This window comes from Rhincodon typus, chromosome 7 (assembly GCF_021869965.1).
Source record: "Rhincodon typus isolate 14 chromosome 7, sRhiTyp1.1, whole genome shotgun sequence".
Taxonomy (NCBI): domain Eukaryota; kingdom Metazoa; phylum Chordata; class Chondrichthyes; order Orectolobiformes; family Rhincodontidae; genus Rhincodon; species Rhincodon typus.
Window position 1 is genome coordinate 68,494,002 of NC_063338.1, and position 20,976 is coordinate 68,514,977.

Consider the following 20,976-nt stretch of genomic DNA (forward strand, 5'->3'; position numbering starts at 1 on the left):
CATCATGTTTTTTTAAATGCACTGTCAATTTATCCTTTATGGACTGAAAAACTTTCCTAAAACAGATGTTAAGCTAACTGGCTTATAGTTAACTGATTTATATAGAGTCATAGAGTCAAAGAGCATGGAAGCAGACCCTTCAGCCTAACTCGTCCATGCTGACCAAGTTTCCTAAACTGAGCTATTCCCATTTGCCTTCATTTGGAACATCTCCCCCTAAGCCTTTCTGATCCATGAACCTGTGCAAATGTTTTTTAAATGTTGTATTTGTACCCATCTCCATCACTTCCTCTTGGCAGTTCATTCCATATATGCACCGCACTCTGAGTGAAAAGGTTGCCCCTCAGGTCCCTCTCACCTTAAACCTACTCCCCCTAGTTTTGGACTCTCCTACCCTGGGGAAAAGACTTGGCTATGCACCTTATCTATATCCCTCATGATCTTATAAACTGATATTTTAACTTTTATTTCAAATCACTTAGGTGATTTACAAGTTATTTTCTAAATTCCGTAATATTCCTTGCATTTTCTGTGTATGAAAGTTGTTTAGTGATCAGCACTACATTAATTGTCAGAATCAGGGAGAAGTGGTACCTTGCTTGTCTTTTCCCCTCTTGGTTGAATTCTGCATTGAGACAATTTAAAACTTTTGTGGACAATCTTTGTCATTTCCTTTAAAGCCAGCAGCTGTTTGCTTTGTAGTGAAGACATTACCTGTGTTGTTGAAACTGTCCAGATTCAGGCAGTGCATACACCAGCACAATGGCTGGAAAAGGGAGAGTTCTGTTCTGAGCTGCTACGCTGTCTGTTTGGCTCTGACTCCAGAAAAGCAATGTCTTTTTTTCATATAAAGGGATGCTTGCTATCACACAACCTCCACTCATAAACTAGCCAGTCACTAAATGTTATCACATCAAACAGACGAAACCATCATCCCATCATGCAATGTGATTGGATAAAAGGGTTATTGCAGCCCTCCCCTTAGGAAGGGTCTATTGTTCAAAGTGATTGAGTTTACACCAACCTGAATAAACAGGTTATACTTTAATGTCTATCAGTACTTCAAGGGATGGTCCACACTGAGTAGGGTTTCAGCATGGGACCTGGCATTGGCGGTGGTGTCAGCGAGGTGGTCCCAGCAGTGAAGAGACGGCGCCTAAACAGTGATGACTCTGACTTAGGTGGGCCCAGCACAGTGGCGGGGAGACAGTCGAGGAGGGGTGGAGGCATTGGTGAGCTCATGGTGGAGGTGGCAGAACAGAAATAGACTCTTTCAGTTAGTTTTTTTGTTCTCAAACTTTTCAAAATAGTGCCACATTGCAATTATTATTTTTACTGCATTATTCACTGTAAGATGCAAGTGGCAATAAATCATTCAATTCAATTCAATTTTTGTTTAAGTTTGATTGTAGGCTGCTTCCACACAGCACAATTGCTTTCTGATAACTTTGCATCTTCCAGCTTGAAGTTATGTAAATACTTGGCAAATTTGAAAGCTGCTATTTCAGTCATTTAAAGTGTTGTTGTGAATTTTTAAAAAACATTTACTCAGCTCTTTCAGTCTACTTAACACATTTTGATATGAAGTGTTGTTTTATAATGCTACAATGAGCCCAATGTGAGGTGGATCTCTGTTAATCAACGATGACTATCCTGTTGATTTAATTCAAAATTTCTGTGAAGGTGAAAATTCAGTGGTGTCAGAGCCGAACACTACGACACAAGTGAAATCCACAACAACAATGTAAATGTTTCATATGTAACTTGACAGAAAATATTGCTGACTGCTCCCTCAAAATAGAAACAAGTTAAAATCAACTTTTAAAAAAAGAGATTAACATGCTAATCAATTACTGACTCTGATGTTCTTGCCACATTTTTTCTGATAGAGATGCCAGCACTACCCTCTCACTCAGCTCTTGGATCAAAATGGCAGAACAGGCCTCAATGCAATCATAATAAAAGCAAAATACTGAGATGCTGGAAATCTGAAACAAACACAGAAAATGTTGGAAAAATTCAGCAGGCCTGGCAATACCTATAGAGAGAGCAACAAAGTTAATGTTTCTAGTCCGGAATGACTTGTCTTCAGAGCTGAAGGGGTTGGAAAATATATTTTTAAAACTTCTTACAGAGTTGGCGGAGGAACAAGGGCAACAGATGGCCTGGAGTGAAAGAGAGAAAATCCGGTTGATCATGGTAGTGAAATGGAAATGGAGATATAAAATGGGTATGAATTAAGATGTGAAAGGGAGAAAATAGGTCCTGTCAACTGACAGCAAAGTAAACAAGACAAAATCAAGACTAGGCATGGGGCTGAGGTAGGGAGACAATGTAAGAAAAATAGAGATCAGAAATCATGCGGTCAGGTTTTGAAGTTGTAGAACTCAATATTACCTCTGAAAGGCTTTAAATTACCCAAGCAGAAAATGAGGTGCTGTTCCTCCAGCTTGCATTGTGCTTCATTGAAATATTGCAGTAGTTCCAGGACACAAATGTTATTTTTTAAATTTCTGTCCCGTCCAGAGTCATACATGCACTCAAGGTGTTAACTCTGTTTCTCTCTTCACAAATGGTGCAAGAGCTGTTGAATTTCTCCAGCATTCTCAGTTGTTGTCTCGATGGCATCATCACCAGCTAATTTGCATATTTAAAATGGACTTCACCTTGGGATCTTCATGCTGCCTGCAGTTTAAATTGCACTGAGATTGGGGATGAAAAGATTGTGCAAGCTCTCCGTTCCATTGCAACTAACTCCTCATATTCTATTACTTCTTCACCAACACATCTCACTCACTCACTCACCCAATCCAACCTGACCGCTGGGTGGGTTATATGTTGTGAAACCTAGATCAAGACCTTGTTAGCCACGCTAAATGACTAGGATTTATTTTACATGTGATTTGAGTTATAGAGTAATCCTGAACTCATTGCATTTTTCTGGAGGAATCATCCTGTTTCTACTGGGAAATGTTGTGGTAGTTTTTGCTCATAAGTTTTCTTTCCTGTAAGTGCAAGAGATTCTTTTAATTAGATTCTGTTTGCTTTCCTCTGAAATGCTGTTGTGTGTCTCCCCACACCTGCAATTTGTTGGCTGCCACTCTGGTGTCAGATACTGTATTTAAAATTGATGCCTTACAATCTGACCACAAATTTAAAAATAGTCACTTGGCTGAGAGCTGTACAATTTCCTCATTCTATATAGCCATGACCCATCCTGAATGAGTATACTTAGAAAAACAGAAAATTGGAAGGGCTATAGAATTAAACACTGTGCTTGTCTAACCTGCAATTGCTTTGGGCTTTGTGTTTCTGAGCCAAGAAATTTTTTCTTACAGTGCAATACTGAAACAGCAAACTTTAACACTGTTGAAAAGTGGAAATAATAACCTAGTTTTGCTTTTTTTTCAGTGTTCAGACCAATGGATCACAGCCTGTGCATAGGACCAATGCCAGTTACTTCACAGCTTTGTACCATTGCCTGTCCTACTGACTGTTCAGTTTCAGCCTGGTCGGCATGGAGACCCTGCATCCCTGAGAGCTGCCAGGATCCTCAACGGACTAAAGGTTTCAGCCTTTCACTTTTTCATTTTAAATTGAGTCTTTGTAATGATACTCTCACCAACCTTCCAAGCAATAAAATTTTAACTTGCAATATTTTTCATATTTAGAAAACTCAGTCATAGTTTTAAATTCATGTCAAAATATATTAAATTCAATGTCTTTTTCAATCAAAATATTTCCATTTAGAATGAGCTGCACCAGCTATCAGAATTAGATGTAATAAGTCAACAAAAAGTGTTATAAAGGTTCATTAGTTATAAATATTTCACTTGAATTCTGGAATAACTTGTAGAGTTGTAAATTCCAAGTTTTCTCTGTCGTCATCTCATTTGTTTCTAAGAAAAGCAAAAGCTTTTCAACTTTTCCTTAGCAGAGTTGCATTTCTCGCCAGGGTATTCCATTTAACACCCATCATTTTCTGTGAATGATATGAACATTAACCAGCTGTAATTCAAAAGGTTTTTTTTTAACCATTGTGCAATAATTATCAGTAGCTGACAGAGCACAGCTACACACGGCGAATGAAACTAAACATTTAACTGAACCTAGGGGATTTGTTACGTTCCTGCCTGGATAGATGAGGGGGTGTCAGCTATATGGATTGGATTCAGAAAAATACATTTAATATTTTTATGGTACAAATGTTGGCTTTGCAGAACATTAATCATGCTAATGAATCAGTAGCACTTTGTTTCAAAGTTGAGAGATATATTGCACCATTGTTTTACTCTTTGTTACAGTTAGATATAATGAAAGTTTTCTCTCCCACTTGGTTTTAAAGACCTTACATAAAGTATGCTCCAACAGTCCTAGTCCAGTTGTAGCCCTCAATTAAGGAGCACCAAATTGCACTGAATTCAGCACTCGTTGTAACTAAATGGTCAATCGCAAACGGCTTTTAAGGACAATGTTTCAGGGCATGCTGTGCTGTAACTAATAATTATGCATATTTTAGTGGTAGAATAGGAGACCATTTATTTTGTATCTTAACACGTGAGCTTTTCTGTCATTGATCAAAAAAGTATGTTTGGTGGTCAAAAATGTAAATGGAAGAGAAGATTATAACAAAAATGGAATAAAAGAAAGCCTAAAAGCATATTCACTGAAGCAAAATTATTGGTATAAGATTGAGAATTCTTTGCTTTAAATTCACTTTAGCAGACATTACAATCGACAAAGACCCATTCTGTAGAATGCCACCAAGTTTTCAGAAGCATGGAAAAACTGAAATAAATCATAATATATTGATTTGATGATATCAAGTTTGGGCTTGGAGAGGCTGCACATACTGGAAGTAATATAATGTGTTAGACAATGAGTGAGATCCAAAGGATGCAATCATACAATGTGAATCCTAAGCTGATTTTTGGGATCAATTGAATTTACAAAAATGTTGACAGTAGTTTGGAAGTGTGTTAGAAATAACTTTTCCTGTGAGTATGATGACACATGGATGCATCCATTTGGAGAGGGTAAAGTGGTCTGAAAGTCAAAGAGGTAGAAGAGATGCCTAAAGATTGGGTGAAGTTGAGAGGCATACATCTTGCAGATGATGTGATCATTAGGACCATGTTTTTATTGCAGTCCAGAGAGTGGAAGTTCTTTAAAATTTGATGCCAATCGTTGTTCAAACAACATTAGCCCTCACTGACCACAATCAGTGTGTCGGATTTTGAGGCCATGTAATCCCAAGCATTCAATTAAAACCCCCTGTGTCTCAGATTGGGGAAAGGGCTGTGCAGAAGATGTGGGAACAGACATATATCTGTGAGCAAAGTGAGGATAAAAATTGAGGGGTTCGCAATCACAAGATCTTGAAAGATGATTGGAAGGTTGCTTAGCCAGAAGCTAATGGAATGGATCCCATAAACCTTGAATTTTGGAGAACATTGAAATACTGAGGACAATGAATGTAAATTCAAGATTTTGTGAGATAAGAGAACTCATGGAGGGGGAGGTGACCGACATAAAGGAAGAACAAAGAACTGTGGATGCTGGAGATCTGTAACAAACAGAAACTGAAATTGCTAGAGTAAAAATAGAAATGGGTTTATAGCATAACCTTTGTAAACTATAATGTTAAGTTAGTGATGCTGGTTTTGTTTAATTGTTTTGTATTCAATAAAGTTTGATTTAGTTTAAAATCATTGAAATCTTAAGATACAGCTTTGTCTGTTAATTATTGGATGTTCATGTTTCTCTTTAATCCCTAATAGAGTCATAACGATTTACGCTGGCTATATTGTCCCTTTGAACAAATACACTATTCTGACACCCTGATGTCTCACAAGCAAGAAGATCAGATTGAACTGTGCTGAGTTTGATCATAAGCCCTAACATGATGATGCCTTTTATGGCACAAATCTTGCAACTGCAGAAATTAGAAGAATTAATATCTGGACTGAGTTGGGAAAACCCCTCGTGCAATCCCAGTTTCAGAAATAGTTACCACCTGCATGCCCATAATGATTGAGTCATTTCAAAAGTTTAATTAAACTCATCCCCCAGAGAAGGGAAAGGTGCTGAACAGTCCAATTTCTGACATATTTTGATTCCTTAAGTACTTAAATAATGGAATTTCTTATATATATTAATATATATATGTATATACACATCAGTGTTTTAATGTAGGAATTGTGTGTTGTTTTGTAAATGAAACTTATTTTAATTTAATGGTCATTCCTTTAATATCCTGTCCAGTATTTCCTGTCCAGTATTTCCCTTGTAACTGCTGAATTTGTCACGTATATTAGTACATAATTGTCACATGTTTTCATGGAGCCATGCAGCATGGAAACAGACCCTTTGGTTCAACCAGTCCGTGCCAAACATAATCCCAAACTAAGCTAATCCCACCTGCTTGGTCCTGGCCCACATTCCTCCAAAGCTTTCCTATTCATGTATTTATCAAAATGTCTTTTAAACATTGTAATTGTCCATCGCTCACTTAGGAAGTTCATTCCACATGTGAACCGCCCGCTGTGTAAAAAATTTGCCCCTCATCTTTTTTAAAATCTCTCTCCTATCATCTTGAAAATGTGTCTCCTGGTCTTGAAATACCCCATCCGGGGGGAAAGACAACCTCCTATTCTCCAGTGAATAAAGTCCCAGATTATCCAATCTTTCAATATAATGTAAACCTTCCATAACTGGCAACATCCTGGTAAATCTCTTCTGAACCCTCTCCAGCTTACTCTGATATCCTTCCTATAACTGGGAAACCAGAACTGGATACAGTATTCCAGAAGAAGCCTCACCAATGTCCTGTAAAACCTCAACATGATTCCCAACTCTGACACTCAAAGGACTGAACAATTAAGGCAAGCGTGCCAAATGCCTTTTTAACCATGCTGTCTGTATAAGACACAAACTTTAGTGAATTATGTTCCTTAACCCCTGGGTCTTTCTGTTCTACTGCACAACCCAAGGTCCTAATATTAATTGTATAAGTCCTACTCTCGTTTGTTATACCAAAATGCAATACCTTGTATTTATTCAGATTGAGCTCCATCTGATATTTTCAGCCCAATGATCCATTTGTTTTGGTGACTTATATATTAGAACATTTTTTATGCAAGTTACAATTCAGTCAAGCAAATGTGTTTTATAAATAAAATACCAATAGTATCATGAGGTTTGAATTATTGGAGGAAGGTGAGCCAAAATGGCCAGCTTTCTCTTTAGTAGACCTAAGAACCGCCCCGTCAGGATTGAAAGGAAAAATTACAGAAGCTAGTTTTTGCATGAAGTGAACAGTAGGAGATACTGCTAGAGGAATTGGAATACATCATGTAATGTTTCATTTCAGTTAAATTTTGTTATGGAGAATTTAGCAGTATGTTTGAAGAAATTCAAAGCAATGGTAAACTATTCCATAGTGATTCAGGTTACTCTTCTCAACAGCTTTGAGTGCAGCACATTAATTATTCTTCTCATGTATTCTGCAAGAGAAATGTGTAAAGTATATCAGGTGATCCGTCCATTGCCTTGCCGTTCCTGCTGAGTAATTTCCCATGAACTGGGTAGATGGGTAAGGTGTCCACTATCTTGGCTATCCTTTGGCCTATTAAGAGTCTTAGTTGGCCAATTATCACCTGCTTAAGGCACTTAATCCATTTGCATTGCAACAAAATAGTGGACAGTGGTAGGCAGGTGAAGTGAAAAGCTCAAGTGCCAAGCAATAATCATCATCATTAACAGACAATCTAACCACTGTCTCTTGACATTCAATGGTGTTCTCAGCACTGAACTGTCTACTATTAAGTGGGGGTCATCATTAAGCAGAAACTGAACTGGACTTGCCATGTAAACACAATGGCTACAAGAGCAGGTCAGAGGCTAGGAATACTGCGACAAGTAGCTCACTTTCTGACTCCCCAGAGACTGTCCATCATCGACAAGGCACAAGTCACGAGTGTGATGAAATACTCACCACTTGCGTGGATGCGTGCAGCTCCAACAACACTCAAGAAGCTTGACACTATCCAAGACAAAGCAGCCCGCTTGATTGGCATAACATCCACAAGCATCCAATCCCTCCACCACTGATGCTCAGTAGCTTCAGCATGTACAACCTACAAGATGCAGTGCAGAAATTCACCAAATATCCACAGACAGCACCTTCCAAACCCATGACCGCTTTCATTTAGAAGAACAAGGGCAGCAGATACATGGAAACACCGTCATCTGCAAGTTTCCCTCCAAGTCACTCACCATCCTGACTTGGAAATATATCGCTGTTCCTTCACTGTTGCTGGATCAAAATGCTGGAATTCCCTCCCTAGTGGCATTGTGGGTCAATCCACATCGTATAGACTGTGGTGGTTCAAGAAAAGAATGCATTACCACCTTCTCAAGGGCAACTAGGAATGGGAAATAAATGCTGGCTAGCCAGCGACGCCCACATCCCATGCATGAATAAAAGGAAAAAGTCCCTTCAAGTCTGCACTGACTTATCTACACGAATCCCAAATTGTTGCCCATTCCTAATTGCCGTTGGTACTTAAGGCCATTTCAGAGGAATTTGAGAGTCAATCACATTGCTGAGTATTTGAATCATATCTGTGGAAGACCAGGTAACACTTCCTAAAGGACACTTGCGAACCAAATAGGTTTTAATGACAATGGACGGTGGTTACCATTAATTTTGCTTATTTTTTAAATTCCAGATTTTATTGAATTCAGATTCACTATCTCCCATGATGGGATTTGAACCTGTGTCCCTAGGGTTTTGGATTATTCGTCCAGTGACATCAAGTCATCACCTCCTATTGTGCTAGGTAACCAGCTAGAGTTTTGCATCAAGAATTTGCACCATAAGCTTTCACAGTGAAAGTGTGAAAATGATAAACTGCATAGAAATAAGGACAGATTAGCTATTAAAATGCATGGAAATAAGTTTAGTCATCAGTGTATTTCAGAACTCACTGCTTAAACATTAAGGGTAAAATCAGAAATGATTTATCTCAATGTCAGGAATCTGATTTTTTTTTTATTATTCTCATATTTCTGAACTTTCTCACTATTGCCCACGCTGCTGAAAGTCTGGAAAAGTTCTGCCAACTGTAATGAATTCTTAGTCAACCAAATAGTGAGCCTCAATGCTTTTCTAAAAGGCTTACTAACAAGCTGATATAGGTTTGTAACATTGCTGAATTTGCTTTGTTTTATCTCCGTAAGATGATATTGGATAATTCTGTTTGCAGGATAGCCACTTCTGCAGGGCATTTATGCACATTTATTTCTAAAGGGTAGGATTGTTTGAAATGCAAAGTCTTTGGTGTTGATTTTGATACTTCTGTAAATCAGCCCAAAGAATGTTATCACGTTGGAAAAGGACTTGCAGCTAACCTTTTTTGTGGAGTACAGGTTCTCCATTAATTGACACCGCTAAATGTGTCTTTTACAGCTTTTGTATGATATTTTCTTCTATAAAAACTCACGGTGACCAGGTCATTCATCAATAATTTTTTTTACTATTATCATACCTCTCAATGTTTATTTGCAATATATGTGGCTGATTGAAAATTAAGATGACATTTGGATTTTAGGAGAGCTGTAATGCATTTTGAGATTTATAGAAGGTTATGCTGTCACTTCTTGTCATGAAGGTTTAAGAATATTGCAAAGACATACCAATCAAAATGTTATATTGCAGCACCAGTATGGATAAATGAAATTTATTTCTATTTTTTATTCTAAGTGCTGTATATTTATTCACTGTAAGTTTCAATTCAATTGTAGGCTTTAAGATGAGAAGACGTCATGTTATCAGAGAGCCCACTGGAAATGTGGGAAGGTGCCCACATCTTGTAGAAGCCATTCATTGTGAGGAGCCAGTCTGCTATCATTGGCATGTGCTTGAACAGAGCCTCTGCGTGACAGAAAATAATCAAACGTGTGGCAGAGGGACCTACAACCAAACAATATTGTGCAAGAATAACCAAGGTTAGTCACGTACTGAGTCAGTTCAGATTGAGAATGCTGTAAACTGGCCAAATCAAATTGTAAGGTACTAATTTATGTACCTTTTAACTTTTTGTTTCTTGTAAACTTTTGAGTCTCAACTTTTACAGTTCATAAAATCAGGAACTTAGCCTTCAAAGTTTTTGTGTAAATTGGGTATTAAATGTTAGTTTATGCTAAAAGTTAAACACGATAAAATCAGTGCCTATTTTATCAATTTGTTGCTATCTGTCTTTGCATCTTCCTAATTATTTTTCAGTGTCTGAATGTAAAATGGATTCTACAATAGCTTAATTGAAAAGAAAGTATTATATTCAAAAGGTTGTTAGGTTTTAGCACTCTAATTTAAGGTAAAATGAGCAGGCTTGTGTGATCTGTTTAGCAGCCTGCCTGACAGAAAACCTGGATAGCTTGATTGTTAGAGACTACTGGTATTACTTGCTTTACTGCAAAGAATGCACAAGGTGTTGTAAACCATAGCAACAATCTTTGTGCTAACATTGTATGGATTGACCGCCTCCAAACTACTACAAATGTATTGAAAATATCAGGTTGCAATCTGCTTTAAACAGTCCATTTGCTACCAGGATAAGAGAGGGTTGGCAACTGAAGGGTAGCTAGTCAACATTTCTGCCTGGTTACAAGCCCATCTGATTCATATTACGTGATAAAAAACTGAAAGAGCTGTGAATGCTGGAAAACAAAAGAAAACAGAAATTGCTGGAAAATCTCAGCAGGTCTGGCAGCATCTGTGGAGAGTAATCAGAGTTAATGTTTTGGGTCCAGTGACTCTTCAGAAGGTTCTGAGGTAGCTTTGAGGTAACAGTTTTTTGTGGGGTTCACCATACAGATGTGTGGATGGAGTTCGTGCTCATATTGGAAAGATATTCATGAGGAGCTAAATTGAGGCTGGAAGATTTGCTTAGCTTTAACTACAGAAAGAAGTCTCCAGGAAAAGTCAGGCTGTGAAAGACAGTTCTGGAGTTAAATATTTCCAGGCCAGGAAAAGAAAAGATCAGCGATAAACCCTCAAGAGTTGAGATTCATTTTGGACTCGTTCTGAAAGTATTAAATACCTACTTAAATGACAATGTAACGTATCTGATAGTAGGCATTTTCAGTTTTATTAAAAGTTCTTCTCTGTAGTTTGAAGCATAAATTGCATACAAAAAATTATGTTTATTCAGTATTTGTTTTCAGTCTGTTTGCCAGAGTAAAGATCTTTAAATGTGGAATTTTGTAGTGATAGCCATTGAGCTATTAACTGTAAATTCAAGTTTCTTTTTAAATGTCTTCAAGTGGATCATAACAATTGAGTTAAGCCATGAGTTTTGTTCCTTTGATTCGGTGCAAGTCTTAAATTTCCTGCTTAGTATTTGTAAAGGTGTATCTGCACCAATTCATTTCGGCTGTGTTCCAAAGTAAACCTGAATTAAATTTCTGGCTTTTTTAAGTGGTTACATTCAGCAAACAATAGATTAATTAAATTTTCAGAATCTCTCAATATTTTTAGTGGCTGATTCCAGATGGAAAAATTCACCAATGTTTCCATGCTACTATGTGTTTCCATTCTACCTTATTACTCCAAGGTGTCAATCAGTTTACATATTTTGTATATGTTTGAGGTATAGATCAAATTTTGTGCAGGGAACTTTAGAAAGGGAGGCCTATGAAATTAAAATGACTTAAAGTTAAGTGGCTGCACTTTAATGTTTTGACTGGAAAGGCTGAAAAAATTGTTTTCATGATCATTGTCAAAGTCTGCACAAAGGTAAAAGAAGCGACGGGCAAAGACGAAAGAAAAATTAAATAATGTTGCAGTGCAAAATGGAGTTTACATGGCACGTGGTGTAACAGTGTAACCCCACCAATCCACTCTTTGATGCATGAGGAAACTCAACTACTGGTGCATGAGGTACACGTAGGGAAATTTAAACTCATTAACACTTCAGAACATCTCTCCACATGACAGGCAATGTGCAATATTAACAAGAGTATCAGGTAAATTGAATGTTAGTGACAGTGCCTGGAAATAGATACAGGACAGATGCCAATTATTGGTGTCTCGAGGTGAAGGCACGCTAGCCCATGACTCAGCTTGTTATGTCTTGCAAGGAAAAGCAGCTTTTTACGCTGGCATTGAAAGTTGTCAGTATCTGTCAATTGATCAGTTGGAGGAGAGGATTGGAAGCCATCAAAACTAATTTATCCAATATCACCTTCTCCGGTTTCTGATTGCACATGAACTCGAGTCAGAACTTAAAATGAGCTCAGAATTGTGTTTACAAGTGGATTTCCTGAGGGTTTGTCTCCTAACATTAACATATAATTTTTTTCAAAAAACAACTAACGTCCAGATGGTGGCGTAGGCACGATAGATAGTGTTTGGCCTCCTGAGCCTGCCCGCTCCCTTCTCTCTCCCTTGTTGTCTTCTTTTTTTCTTTTCTTCATCTTCTGACATCATGTGGAAGCTGGAGCAGTATCAGCGGGGTGTCAGCTGAAGCGGTAGCAGTGTCCAGAGTGAGAACTACTGGCTGTGGTAGGCCCGGAGCCTGGACATGGGGACTCAGTGGATCGTGAGCTGCGGCAGTTGTGGTGCCTGGAAGAGGACACCTGGCTGGGGTAGGCCCACAGCGTCGACTTAGTGTGTCTTCTGCTAAGGTGGTGGTGGTGCCTGGAGTGGAGGCTCCTTGAGACCTGAGACATCTTGTAGATACCTTGCCAAAGGCCTGGAGCTATGTTTGTAGACACTTTGTACAGAAGATGAACTCTATTTATGTAATTTTTGTTAGTTTTGCAAATGAAAAGGCACTGAATTGCAGCGATGTAACACTTTTCACCATATCTTTCTAGATGTATGCGACACTAACTAAATAAATAAATAACTTACATCCATGTTTCATCAAAGGAGCATTCTATGACATAGCCAAACACTGCTGCAGATGAAATGCTATATTCTCAAGCTGTTTGCAGTCTTTTTTCTTTAATGATGGACACTGCTGGAATGCAAAATTACCAATGTTTGGGAATAAACATGGGAGAAAGTGGTGCAGGGTGGTGTCCTTGGGTTGAAATCCCACTAGCTCCAGCCATATATTGTAACACATTTGAACAGGTTGATTAAAAAATATCAATAAACATGATAGGTATGTTGTTGTGGTGATGTGTCACAGAATTCTATTAAAATTTGACTGTGATATAGTGTCTTTACGGCATAGAAATATGTCAGTTGACCCAACTTATCTATTCTGTCTCTTACGCTGTACAAGCCTCATCCATTCCACTTTGTTTAACCCTATCACTATATAATTACATTCATTTCATACTCATGCACTTATTTGGCTTAAATGTATCTCAGCTATTTACTTCAATTACCAATTTTTGCTTTTGTTCTTGAACACTGTACCTTCTTTGGGCTTTCATTGTCAATAGCTTTTAAATGATTACCGGTTCAGGCTAGCGTTTAATTTGCAATAATATTACAGGCCCGTCAAAATAGTTGTGAGATATATCTGAAATAAATGTAGCTAGAAGTGGAGTGTTACAATTCTCATTTGTCACAGGAAGAGCAAGTGGCATTAATGTCTTTTGAAGCTGATACTGTGTGGAATATACACGTGGCTTACCTTTACACTCAATGAAAAATTAGTTTAAAAGGACACCATCCTCTTGAAAAGTAGTTGTAAACAATTTTTGTTCTGGCTACGTAGTCGTTACATCAAGGCTTTGTGCAAGCTACATGACAAAAAATTGAGCTCATTAAAAAAGAAATGAGGAACAATTTTACCAGGGACTTTTCTTGAAGGAACTCCTTCCTGAACCTAACTTGAAATCTGTGGCCCGTTGCTTATACACACCAAATGCAGTTTTTTTCTTCACACTGTGTGTAAATATTGTAAGCACAATAATTAGACTTAAGTCACCTCTTCAAGATATTTTGTAAAGTATAAGCCAAATATGGTAAGTTATATGAATAACTTCTTTAAAAATTTATGCTTATAACAATTGGACTAGCCTATAATTAAGTATTTTAACTTTTCATCTGAGGTTGCATGCACAAAGAAGGATTCATGTTTTCTGGGGGTTTGGAGTTTTGGTAAGATAATTTCTAAATGAAATGTCTTTATTTATTACCAGAAGACGTTTAAGACTATTTGCGATGCATGCAGTAGTCTCAGAAACAAAATACTTCCAAGAAGTGTTAATACTCTTTAAAACCAGACTTTGAATGTTCAAAGAACCATGGAATAACCAAGCCATGCAGCAATGCATGGAAATCAATGCCCTCCCTGACGCATGTTTGGTGATGAATTGGGTACTTAATTTGTTGGGAGGTTGCTGGGTAGGGATCAAATCCTATTAAGTCTGGTTGGGAAAGTATGTGAACGGCCCCTGCGCCCTTTCTTTTCTTCATTCATGGGACATCAGTATTACTGGTTAGGCCAACATATATTGTCTATATTTAATTGCCCTGGAGAAGAGGGTGGTGAACAGCTTTCTTGAACCACTTCTTACAGGTTTTGGGGTACAGGGAAGGTTTGAATACTGTTGGGAATGATTTTGACCCAGCAACACTGAAGGAATAGCAATATACTTCCAAGTCAAGATTGTTTGTGACTCAGAGGGAAAACTGCAGATGGTGTGCCACCATGTATCTTCTTCCCTTATCATTGAAGCCAATGAAAGTCATGGGTTTGGAAGGTGCTGCTGAAGCAGTCTTTGTGAATTATTGCAGTGCATCATGTTAAAGTCACATACTGCTGCTGCTGTGTGTCAATGGTGAAAGGAGTGATGTTGGTCGCAAACAGAGTACCAAACATGTTGAGGCACTGTTTTGTCCTAAATGGCATCAATCTTCTTGAGTGGTGAGGCTCTTAAAAAAGTAACTAATGTCTACTTGAGGGCCTACTAGTCACAGGTGGGTATGTGCCGAGTGGCCCTGTTATGGTTGTTTGTGTACAAAAAAGCTGTTCACCACCACTTTCTCCAGGGCAATTAAAGATGGACGATAAACGTTGGCCTAGTCAGTACTACTGACATTCCATGAATGAACAAAAAAAAACACTATGGGTGCAGAGGCTATTCACATACTTTCCCACCAGAGGGGTGACTCTTTCTCCAAAGGTGCTGTGTTACCTTGAGAAGAGAGTGTCCCTCAAGAAGCACTTCCCTTCCCTTACTGCCATTCCTCAACTTGACTTCACCTACCTGTGACTTAGGACATTCAGTGATCCTGGGCCTTTGGTGAGTGCTTTGTTGGAACCAGCTACGACTTCCAGTGGAGTGTGATGCAGTACACAGCTGCCGGCCTCTCGCTAGCTGGCAGCTGTCTGGTGTTTGAATTTCATCCCCCAGGGCCCATGATCATGGAGAAACTGTCCAGTTAAATGCTTGTTTTGCACTTCACTTGACAGAACTTTCTGAAAGGCAGCTATGCAGGGTTCTCACTTGCTCTCCAGCCAGTGAGTATAACACTTGCCACCTCCATTAAATGCTACCAAGGTTTCATTGTACTATCTTACACATAACACATTAATATATAAGTATGACAAGATTTCTAGCCATAATTTGCAGTTGAAAAGTGTACTATGCTATAACCAATGGGCTACACTTTGTGCATAAATTAGGTACATGGAAATGTTACAAAACACTAGTTCTGCGGAATTTTATGATTGAGAAAGTATATTATTTGACTGCTTTCATAGCACAGTGTAGCACAGTTGATATTTGTGGTTACATCCAATCAAGGAGATTGCGGGGGATCTGATTGGAGTATACAAAATTGAGAGGTGTAGACAAGATTGTGAGAGTCTCTTCTCCATGACAGACATGTCTAAGACTAGAGGACATAAGTTTAAAGTGAAGAACAAATGGTTTAAAGGAGATCTGAAGAAATTTTTTCTTACCCAGAGGATGGTAGATCATGTGGTGCCTGAGATGGTGGTCAAGGCAAGTACTCTTGTAACACTTAAGAAGCAACTGGACCAAGTGCAAGTAAATGGGATTAGTGTAGTATGGTGTTTGTTGTTCAGCATAGATACGGATGGCCAAAAAGCCTGTTTCTAAAATATATGATTCCACGACTCAAACATCAATGTCAATATTTCTAACTCTCAAGCTTCTTTTGAGGAGGATATTCAAGATTGTTCAACAGTACAACCATCCTTCAGTCAATTAAATGCAGCAGCAACTCCACTTCTGAGCACAAAATCATTTCTTTTCTTCTTAAGAGTTTATAACAGATTCATTGTAAGGTTTTAATTTGTACCTTTCATTAGCGAAACCAAACTCAAATTTAAATGGGACAATCTGGAACAGGACTTAGTGTGGGTTTAAGGGGAGTTTTTGAAGCCTGTCTCTGAATTTTGGAATACAAACAGATACTAACTTTATAATCTGCTTGCTTTTCCTGATTCTGTTGCAAGTAACTGAAATAATTTATTGCAATGAGGTGTTTTCTGGTTAGGTGCTGAGGAATATTTTTGTTCGGTAGAAATAAGTGGTGAAATGTCCACACTTGACAAGTTGGAAACAATTGATTTATTCTGATCGCTTCAGTGTTGATGCTGACCTGAGTTGTTATCCGTGACTTTTCACACAGGTATAGCAGTTAAAAAGAATTCCTTTATGTCGAAAAAACTTAATGCTAAAATCAAACTGCCAACTGTGTCAAGAGCATCCAGTACAGAAGACAGCATTACTCTGTAGCTATTGTCTTTATGATGCTTATCAAGGGGAATAAACTATGACTGTACACTTGTCTTTTAAAAAAACAGCCTTTATTTCACTTTCAGAATCAGTAGCAGTAAACAATTGAGTCCAGTTAAATGTTGACCATAGTTGTCTGGACTTTTTAACTAATTATTATAATTAAAGGTGTGTGAAATGTTAAGATATAAATAGAGTGGCTTCTGTATATCCATTTGTCAAGAGGCTTAGATACCTGCAGCTGAGGAGATTTCTCTTGATGTTGTTTCTACTCACTGCGGCTTATTGTCACAATTCCATTTTCAGATTTTTTTTTTCCCTCTCAGGAAAATTGTACAGCTGACCAAATAAATAATGCACAGGTAGTTCCAATTTCTTTTTATAAATGTCAACCAATACGTAGGCGATGCACCATTCAGACCTCAGCCAGCAGTGAACCTTATATATCACGTTGCTTTTAACTTGTCTTCTGCATCAAATAAAATTACAACCCATTTCACATACATAATAAAAAATCAGAGATCTTTTTCTTCTGCCCACCTATCATTGAATGCACAGCATAATGTTTAAACTATCACAAATTTTTGATCTGAATTCAATTCTGTAAACATCAAATGTAAAGTATTACAAGTTGAAGAAATGTATAGCATTATTAAATATTAAGCCTATAAAAATTTCCTGGGAATTTTCGAGACTGCATCAAGTCAGTTAGATGCTTTAAAATATCATCATAACTCAACTGCAAGGAGTTGTTTAATTATTATAATATTACTGCCATTTAAGGGAATCTTGCAGCCCCTGAACAACATGGGCCCTGCTGTGGAAGTTGGGAAAATTGCAATATGGCCAATCAGAACATCAAGAACAAAAAGTTCCTTTTCCAGTGTTAGCCAAGTGTTGAGTGCTGAGACAAGGTTCTTAAGAGTGAGTGGGGAGAGAACAATTTGCATGTATTAGCATACAGTAACATCTTATTCTGATCAATTCTTGATCCAATCATGGAACATAGAACATAGAACAGTACAGCTCAGTACAGGCCCTTCGGCCCAAGATGTTGTGCCGACCTATTATCTTACTAAGATCAATCTACCCTGCATATTTTACTATCCTCCATGTGCCTATCCAAGTGTCGCTTAAAAGTCTCTAAAGTATCTGACTTCACTACCACTGCTGGCAGCGCATTCCACACGCTCACCACACTCTGTGTAAAGAACCTACCTCTGGCATCTCCCCTATACCTTCCTCCAATCACCTTAAAATTATGCCCCCTCGTAATAGTCATTTCCGCCTTGGGAAAAAGTCTCTGACTATGCACTCTATCTATGCCTCTCAACGTCTTGTACACCTCTATCAAGTCATCTCTCATCCTTCTTCGCTCCAATGAAAAAAGCCCTAGCTCCCTCAACCTTTCCTCATAAGACCTGCCCTCCAGTTCATGCAGCATCCTGGTAAATCTCCTCTGCACCCTCTCTAAAGCTTCCACATCCTTCCTATAATGAGGCGACCAGAACTGAACAAAATATTCCAAGTGTGGTCTAACCAGGGTTTTATAGAGCTGCAACATAACCTCACAGCTCTTAAACTCAATTCTCCTGCCAATTTATATGCAGTTTCCCATTTGCCCCACCCAGTGGATAGAAACTAGGCTGTGACAATTGAAAGTCAGAGTGGTCACCTGGCGGCTTCAGCTCTCTGCTTGCTCCTCCAGCACTTCAATACAGACATCTCAGGGCACAAATTGCATGCACTCCCTGTCGACTGCATGCACTCCCTGTCCATGGACATTTGCGTATAACACATACCAGCTCACTGTGCCTGTGTGGCACATTCCTAAATCACTTGCAACATAAATTCTGCACTTCCATGCAGCACTTTGGAGCCTTCCGACACGTCTCATTGCAATGTTGTTACCAACACACTCTGTGCACAAGAACAGGCACCTCGCTCATAGAATGGACCAAAGTGCAACAAGGGGTTCTTGCTTGCACTCCTCATGTTCAGTCGCTGTGTGTATCCCTTGCAGCATCGCTGCCTTGTCTTGCCTCTTGTTTTCTGTTTTGCACCATCAATCAAATCTGAAGTGCTCTCAGTACTTCAGTGTTGACTTGCATTTTAGCATGGGGGATATAAGTTGATCGTCAGATGCCACAGCACCTGTCTTGGCTCTCTCCACCCTATTTTGGTCCGATTTCTCCCAGCATCTGTCAACAGCAGGGATTGAGTAAGATGAAAGCGTCTTGCACAGTGCTGGTACTAATTGGGTAAAGGTGGTGAGGTTCCCTGATGAGTGGGTAGTGCAGAGGGTGTACAGGCTTGGTAGTTTGGGGATTTGGGGTGGGTTAGAGTGAGTGACAGAAGGTATTACATGCAATAGTGAGAGTGTTTGACCATGAGCCTTGGTAGAAGAGAAAAGTGGTCATTGACCTTCTTCCTGTATTACTGGACCTTTGCCCATACCATGACCACTGTATTAACATGGATGTCAGCCTTGGACCAGGCTGGCAGAGTCTGGTGTTGTCATTGCCTGTGCTTTTCATAGAATTTCATAGAATCCCTACAGTGTGGAAACAGGCCCTTCAGCCCAACAAGTCCACACTGACCCTCAGAGCATCCTACCCAGACCCATCTCTCTCTCACCCATCTAATCTACACATCCCTGAATACTATGGGCAATTTAGCATGGCCAATCCACCTAGCTTGCACATCTTTGGACTGTGGGAGCAAACCCACAGACATGGGCAGAATGTGCAAACTCCACACAGACAGTCACTGAAGGGCGGAATCAAACCAGGGTCCCTGACGTTGTGAGGCAACAGTGCTAACCATTGAACCACCCTGGACAAAGAGGATGGCCATTCTTTTAACCAGCCCATCCACCAAGATCCCCAGGTTCCCGTCTGTAAAGCAAGGTCAAAACTTTTCCTCATTTGACATGTCCAAAAAAATAAGATGAACGAACCTTGCAGGGCAGCTCAAGACTGACATCAGTTGGCCTCATGCAAAACTATCTTTTAAAGATGGAGCTGGGGCCTGGAAACCAAGGATTTCCTGGCAGTGGCCAGTACTTCCACCAGTCATGAGTGGGAGAATATGATAATTGGGGTGCATAGGAGCATGGTGCATTGGTAATAAAGCGATTTTGGGAAGATACTGTGAAAAAAATTCATGGGGCTCATGGAGAGAAATTCTTCATGCCTCTTGCCACTCAGTGACTTCTGTTAAGATTCAGTTCACTGACACTGTCACTAAAACAACAACTTCACTAATATTATGTAACTATGAAAAGCTCATACATTTTATTTCTGCTTTTCCTATTAATTACTTCTGTTTATATTCAGTATTTCTATTTACCTCTTTACCCTATTTCATGTTTTTATAGATTTTGATGTTATCTGTCTTACTATTTTGAAATTTAATTCTATCTTTCTTTGGTTTGCATTTCCATTTTTACTTTGAATCATACATTTCTAAAGAAACACTCTTCTATTTAGATGCATAGGGATTTAATGTTAATCTGTACAGATATGATCCAATTTTCTCATCTCAGCTGTAAACTGGAAGGAAATTACTTAAATGAGATTATTATTTCAAACTCCAATTAATCATCAACTGCAAGCTCCAACTTAGATTGGTCCTGCTACAGTGAGAGATGAGTAGGAAGTTATGTGTCTCATCACTACTTTAAACAAAAAGATTTCAGTGAGCATGTAACAAGTTATGGGTGTTTAAATGTGTATGCTTTTCATTCTTATTGACTCTGAGACACACATACAATCTCAAAAAGCATAGTCTATTCTAATTCAAATGTTGTTTGAAGGTATTTATTATGATACCATTCTAATATCTGCAGTTTTTTTTAATCAATGTAAAACAAGTGGAAAAGCCTGACAATAGAGCTAAGACAGTGTAAAGCTGAAGGAACACAGCAGGCCAGGCAGCGTCAGAGGAGCAGGAAAGCTGATGTTTCGGGTTGGGACCCTTCTTCAGAAAGGGGGGAGTGGAAAGGGGGCTCTGAAGTAAATAGAGAGAGGGTGGGAGGGGCTGGGGAAGGTAGGTGGGATGGTGATAGGTGAGTGCAGGTAAGCAGTGGTGGGGATTAGAACATAGAACATTACAGCGCAGTACAGGCCCTTCGGCCCTCGATGTTGCGCCGACCTGTGAAACCAATCTGAAGCCCATCTAACCTAAACTATTCCATTATCATCCATATGTTTATCCAATGACCATTTAAATGCCCTT

General features: G+C 38.8%; 1 protein-coding gene across 1 annotated transcript in view; it reads left to right on the forward strand.

The window, feature by feature from the left end:
• Window positions 1-20,976, forward strand: part of thsd7ba (thrombospondin, type I, domain containing 7Ba) — an 886,244-nt gene that overhangs the window by 406,412 nt on the left and 458,856 nt on the right. The window contains exons 7-8 of the mRNA XM_048599575.1: window positions 3,412-3,567; window positions 9,808-10,011. Of these exons, the coding sequence (XP_048455532.1) occupies window positions 3,412-3,567; window positions 9,808-10,011 (360 nt within the window). The remainder of the gene's footprint in view (window positions 1-3,411; window positions 3,568-9,807; window positions 10,012-20,976) is intronic.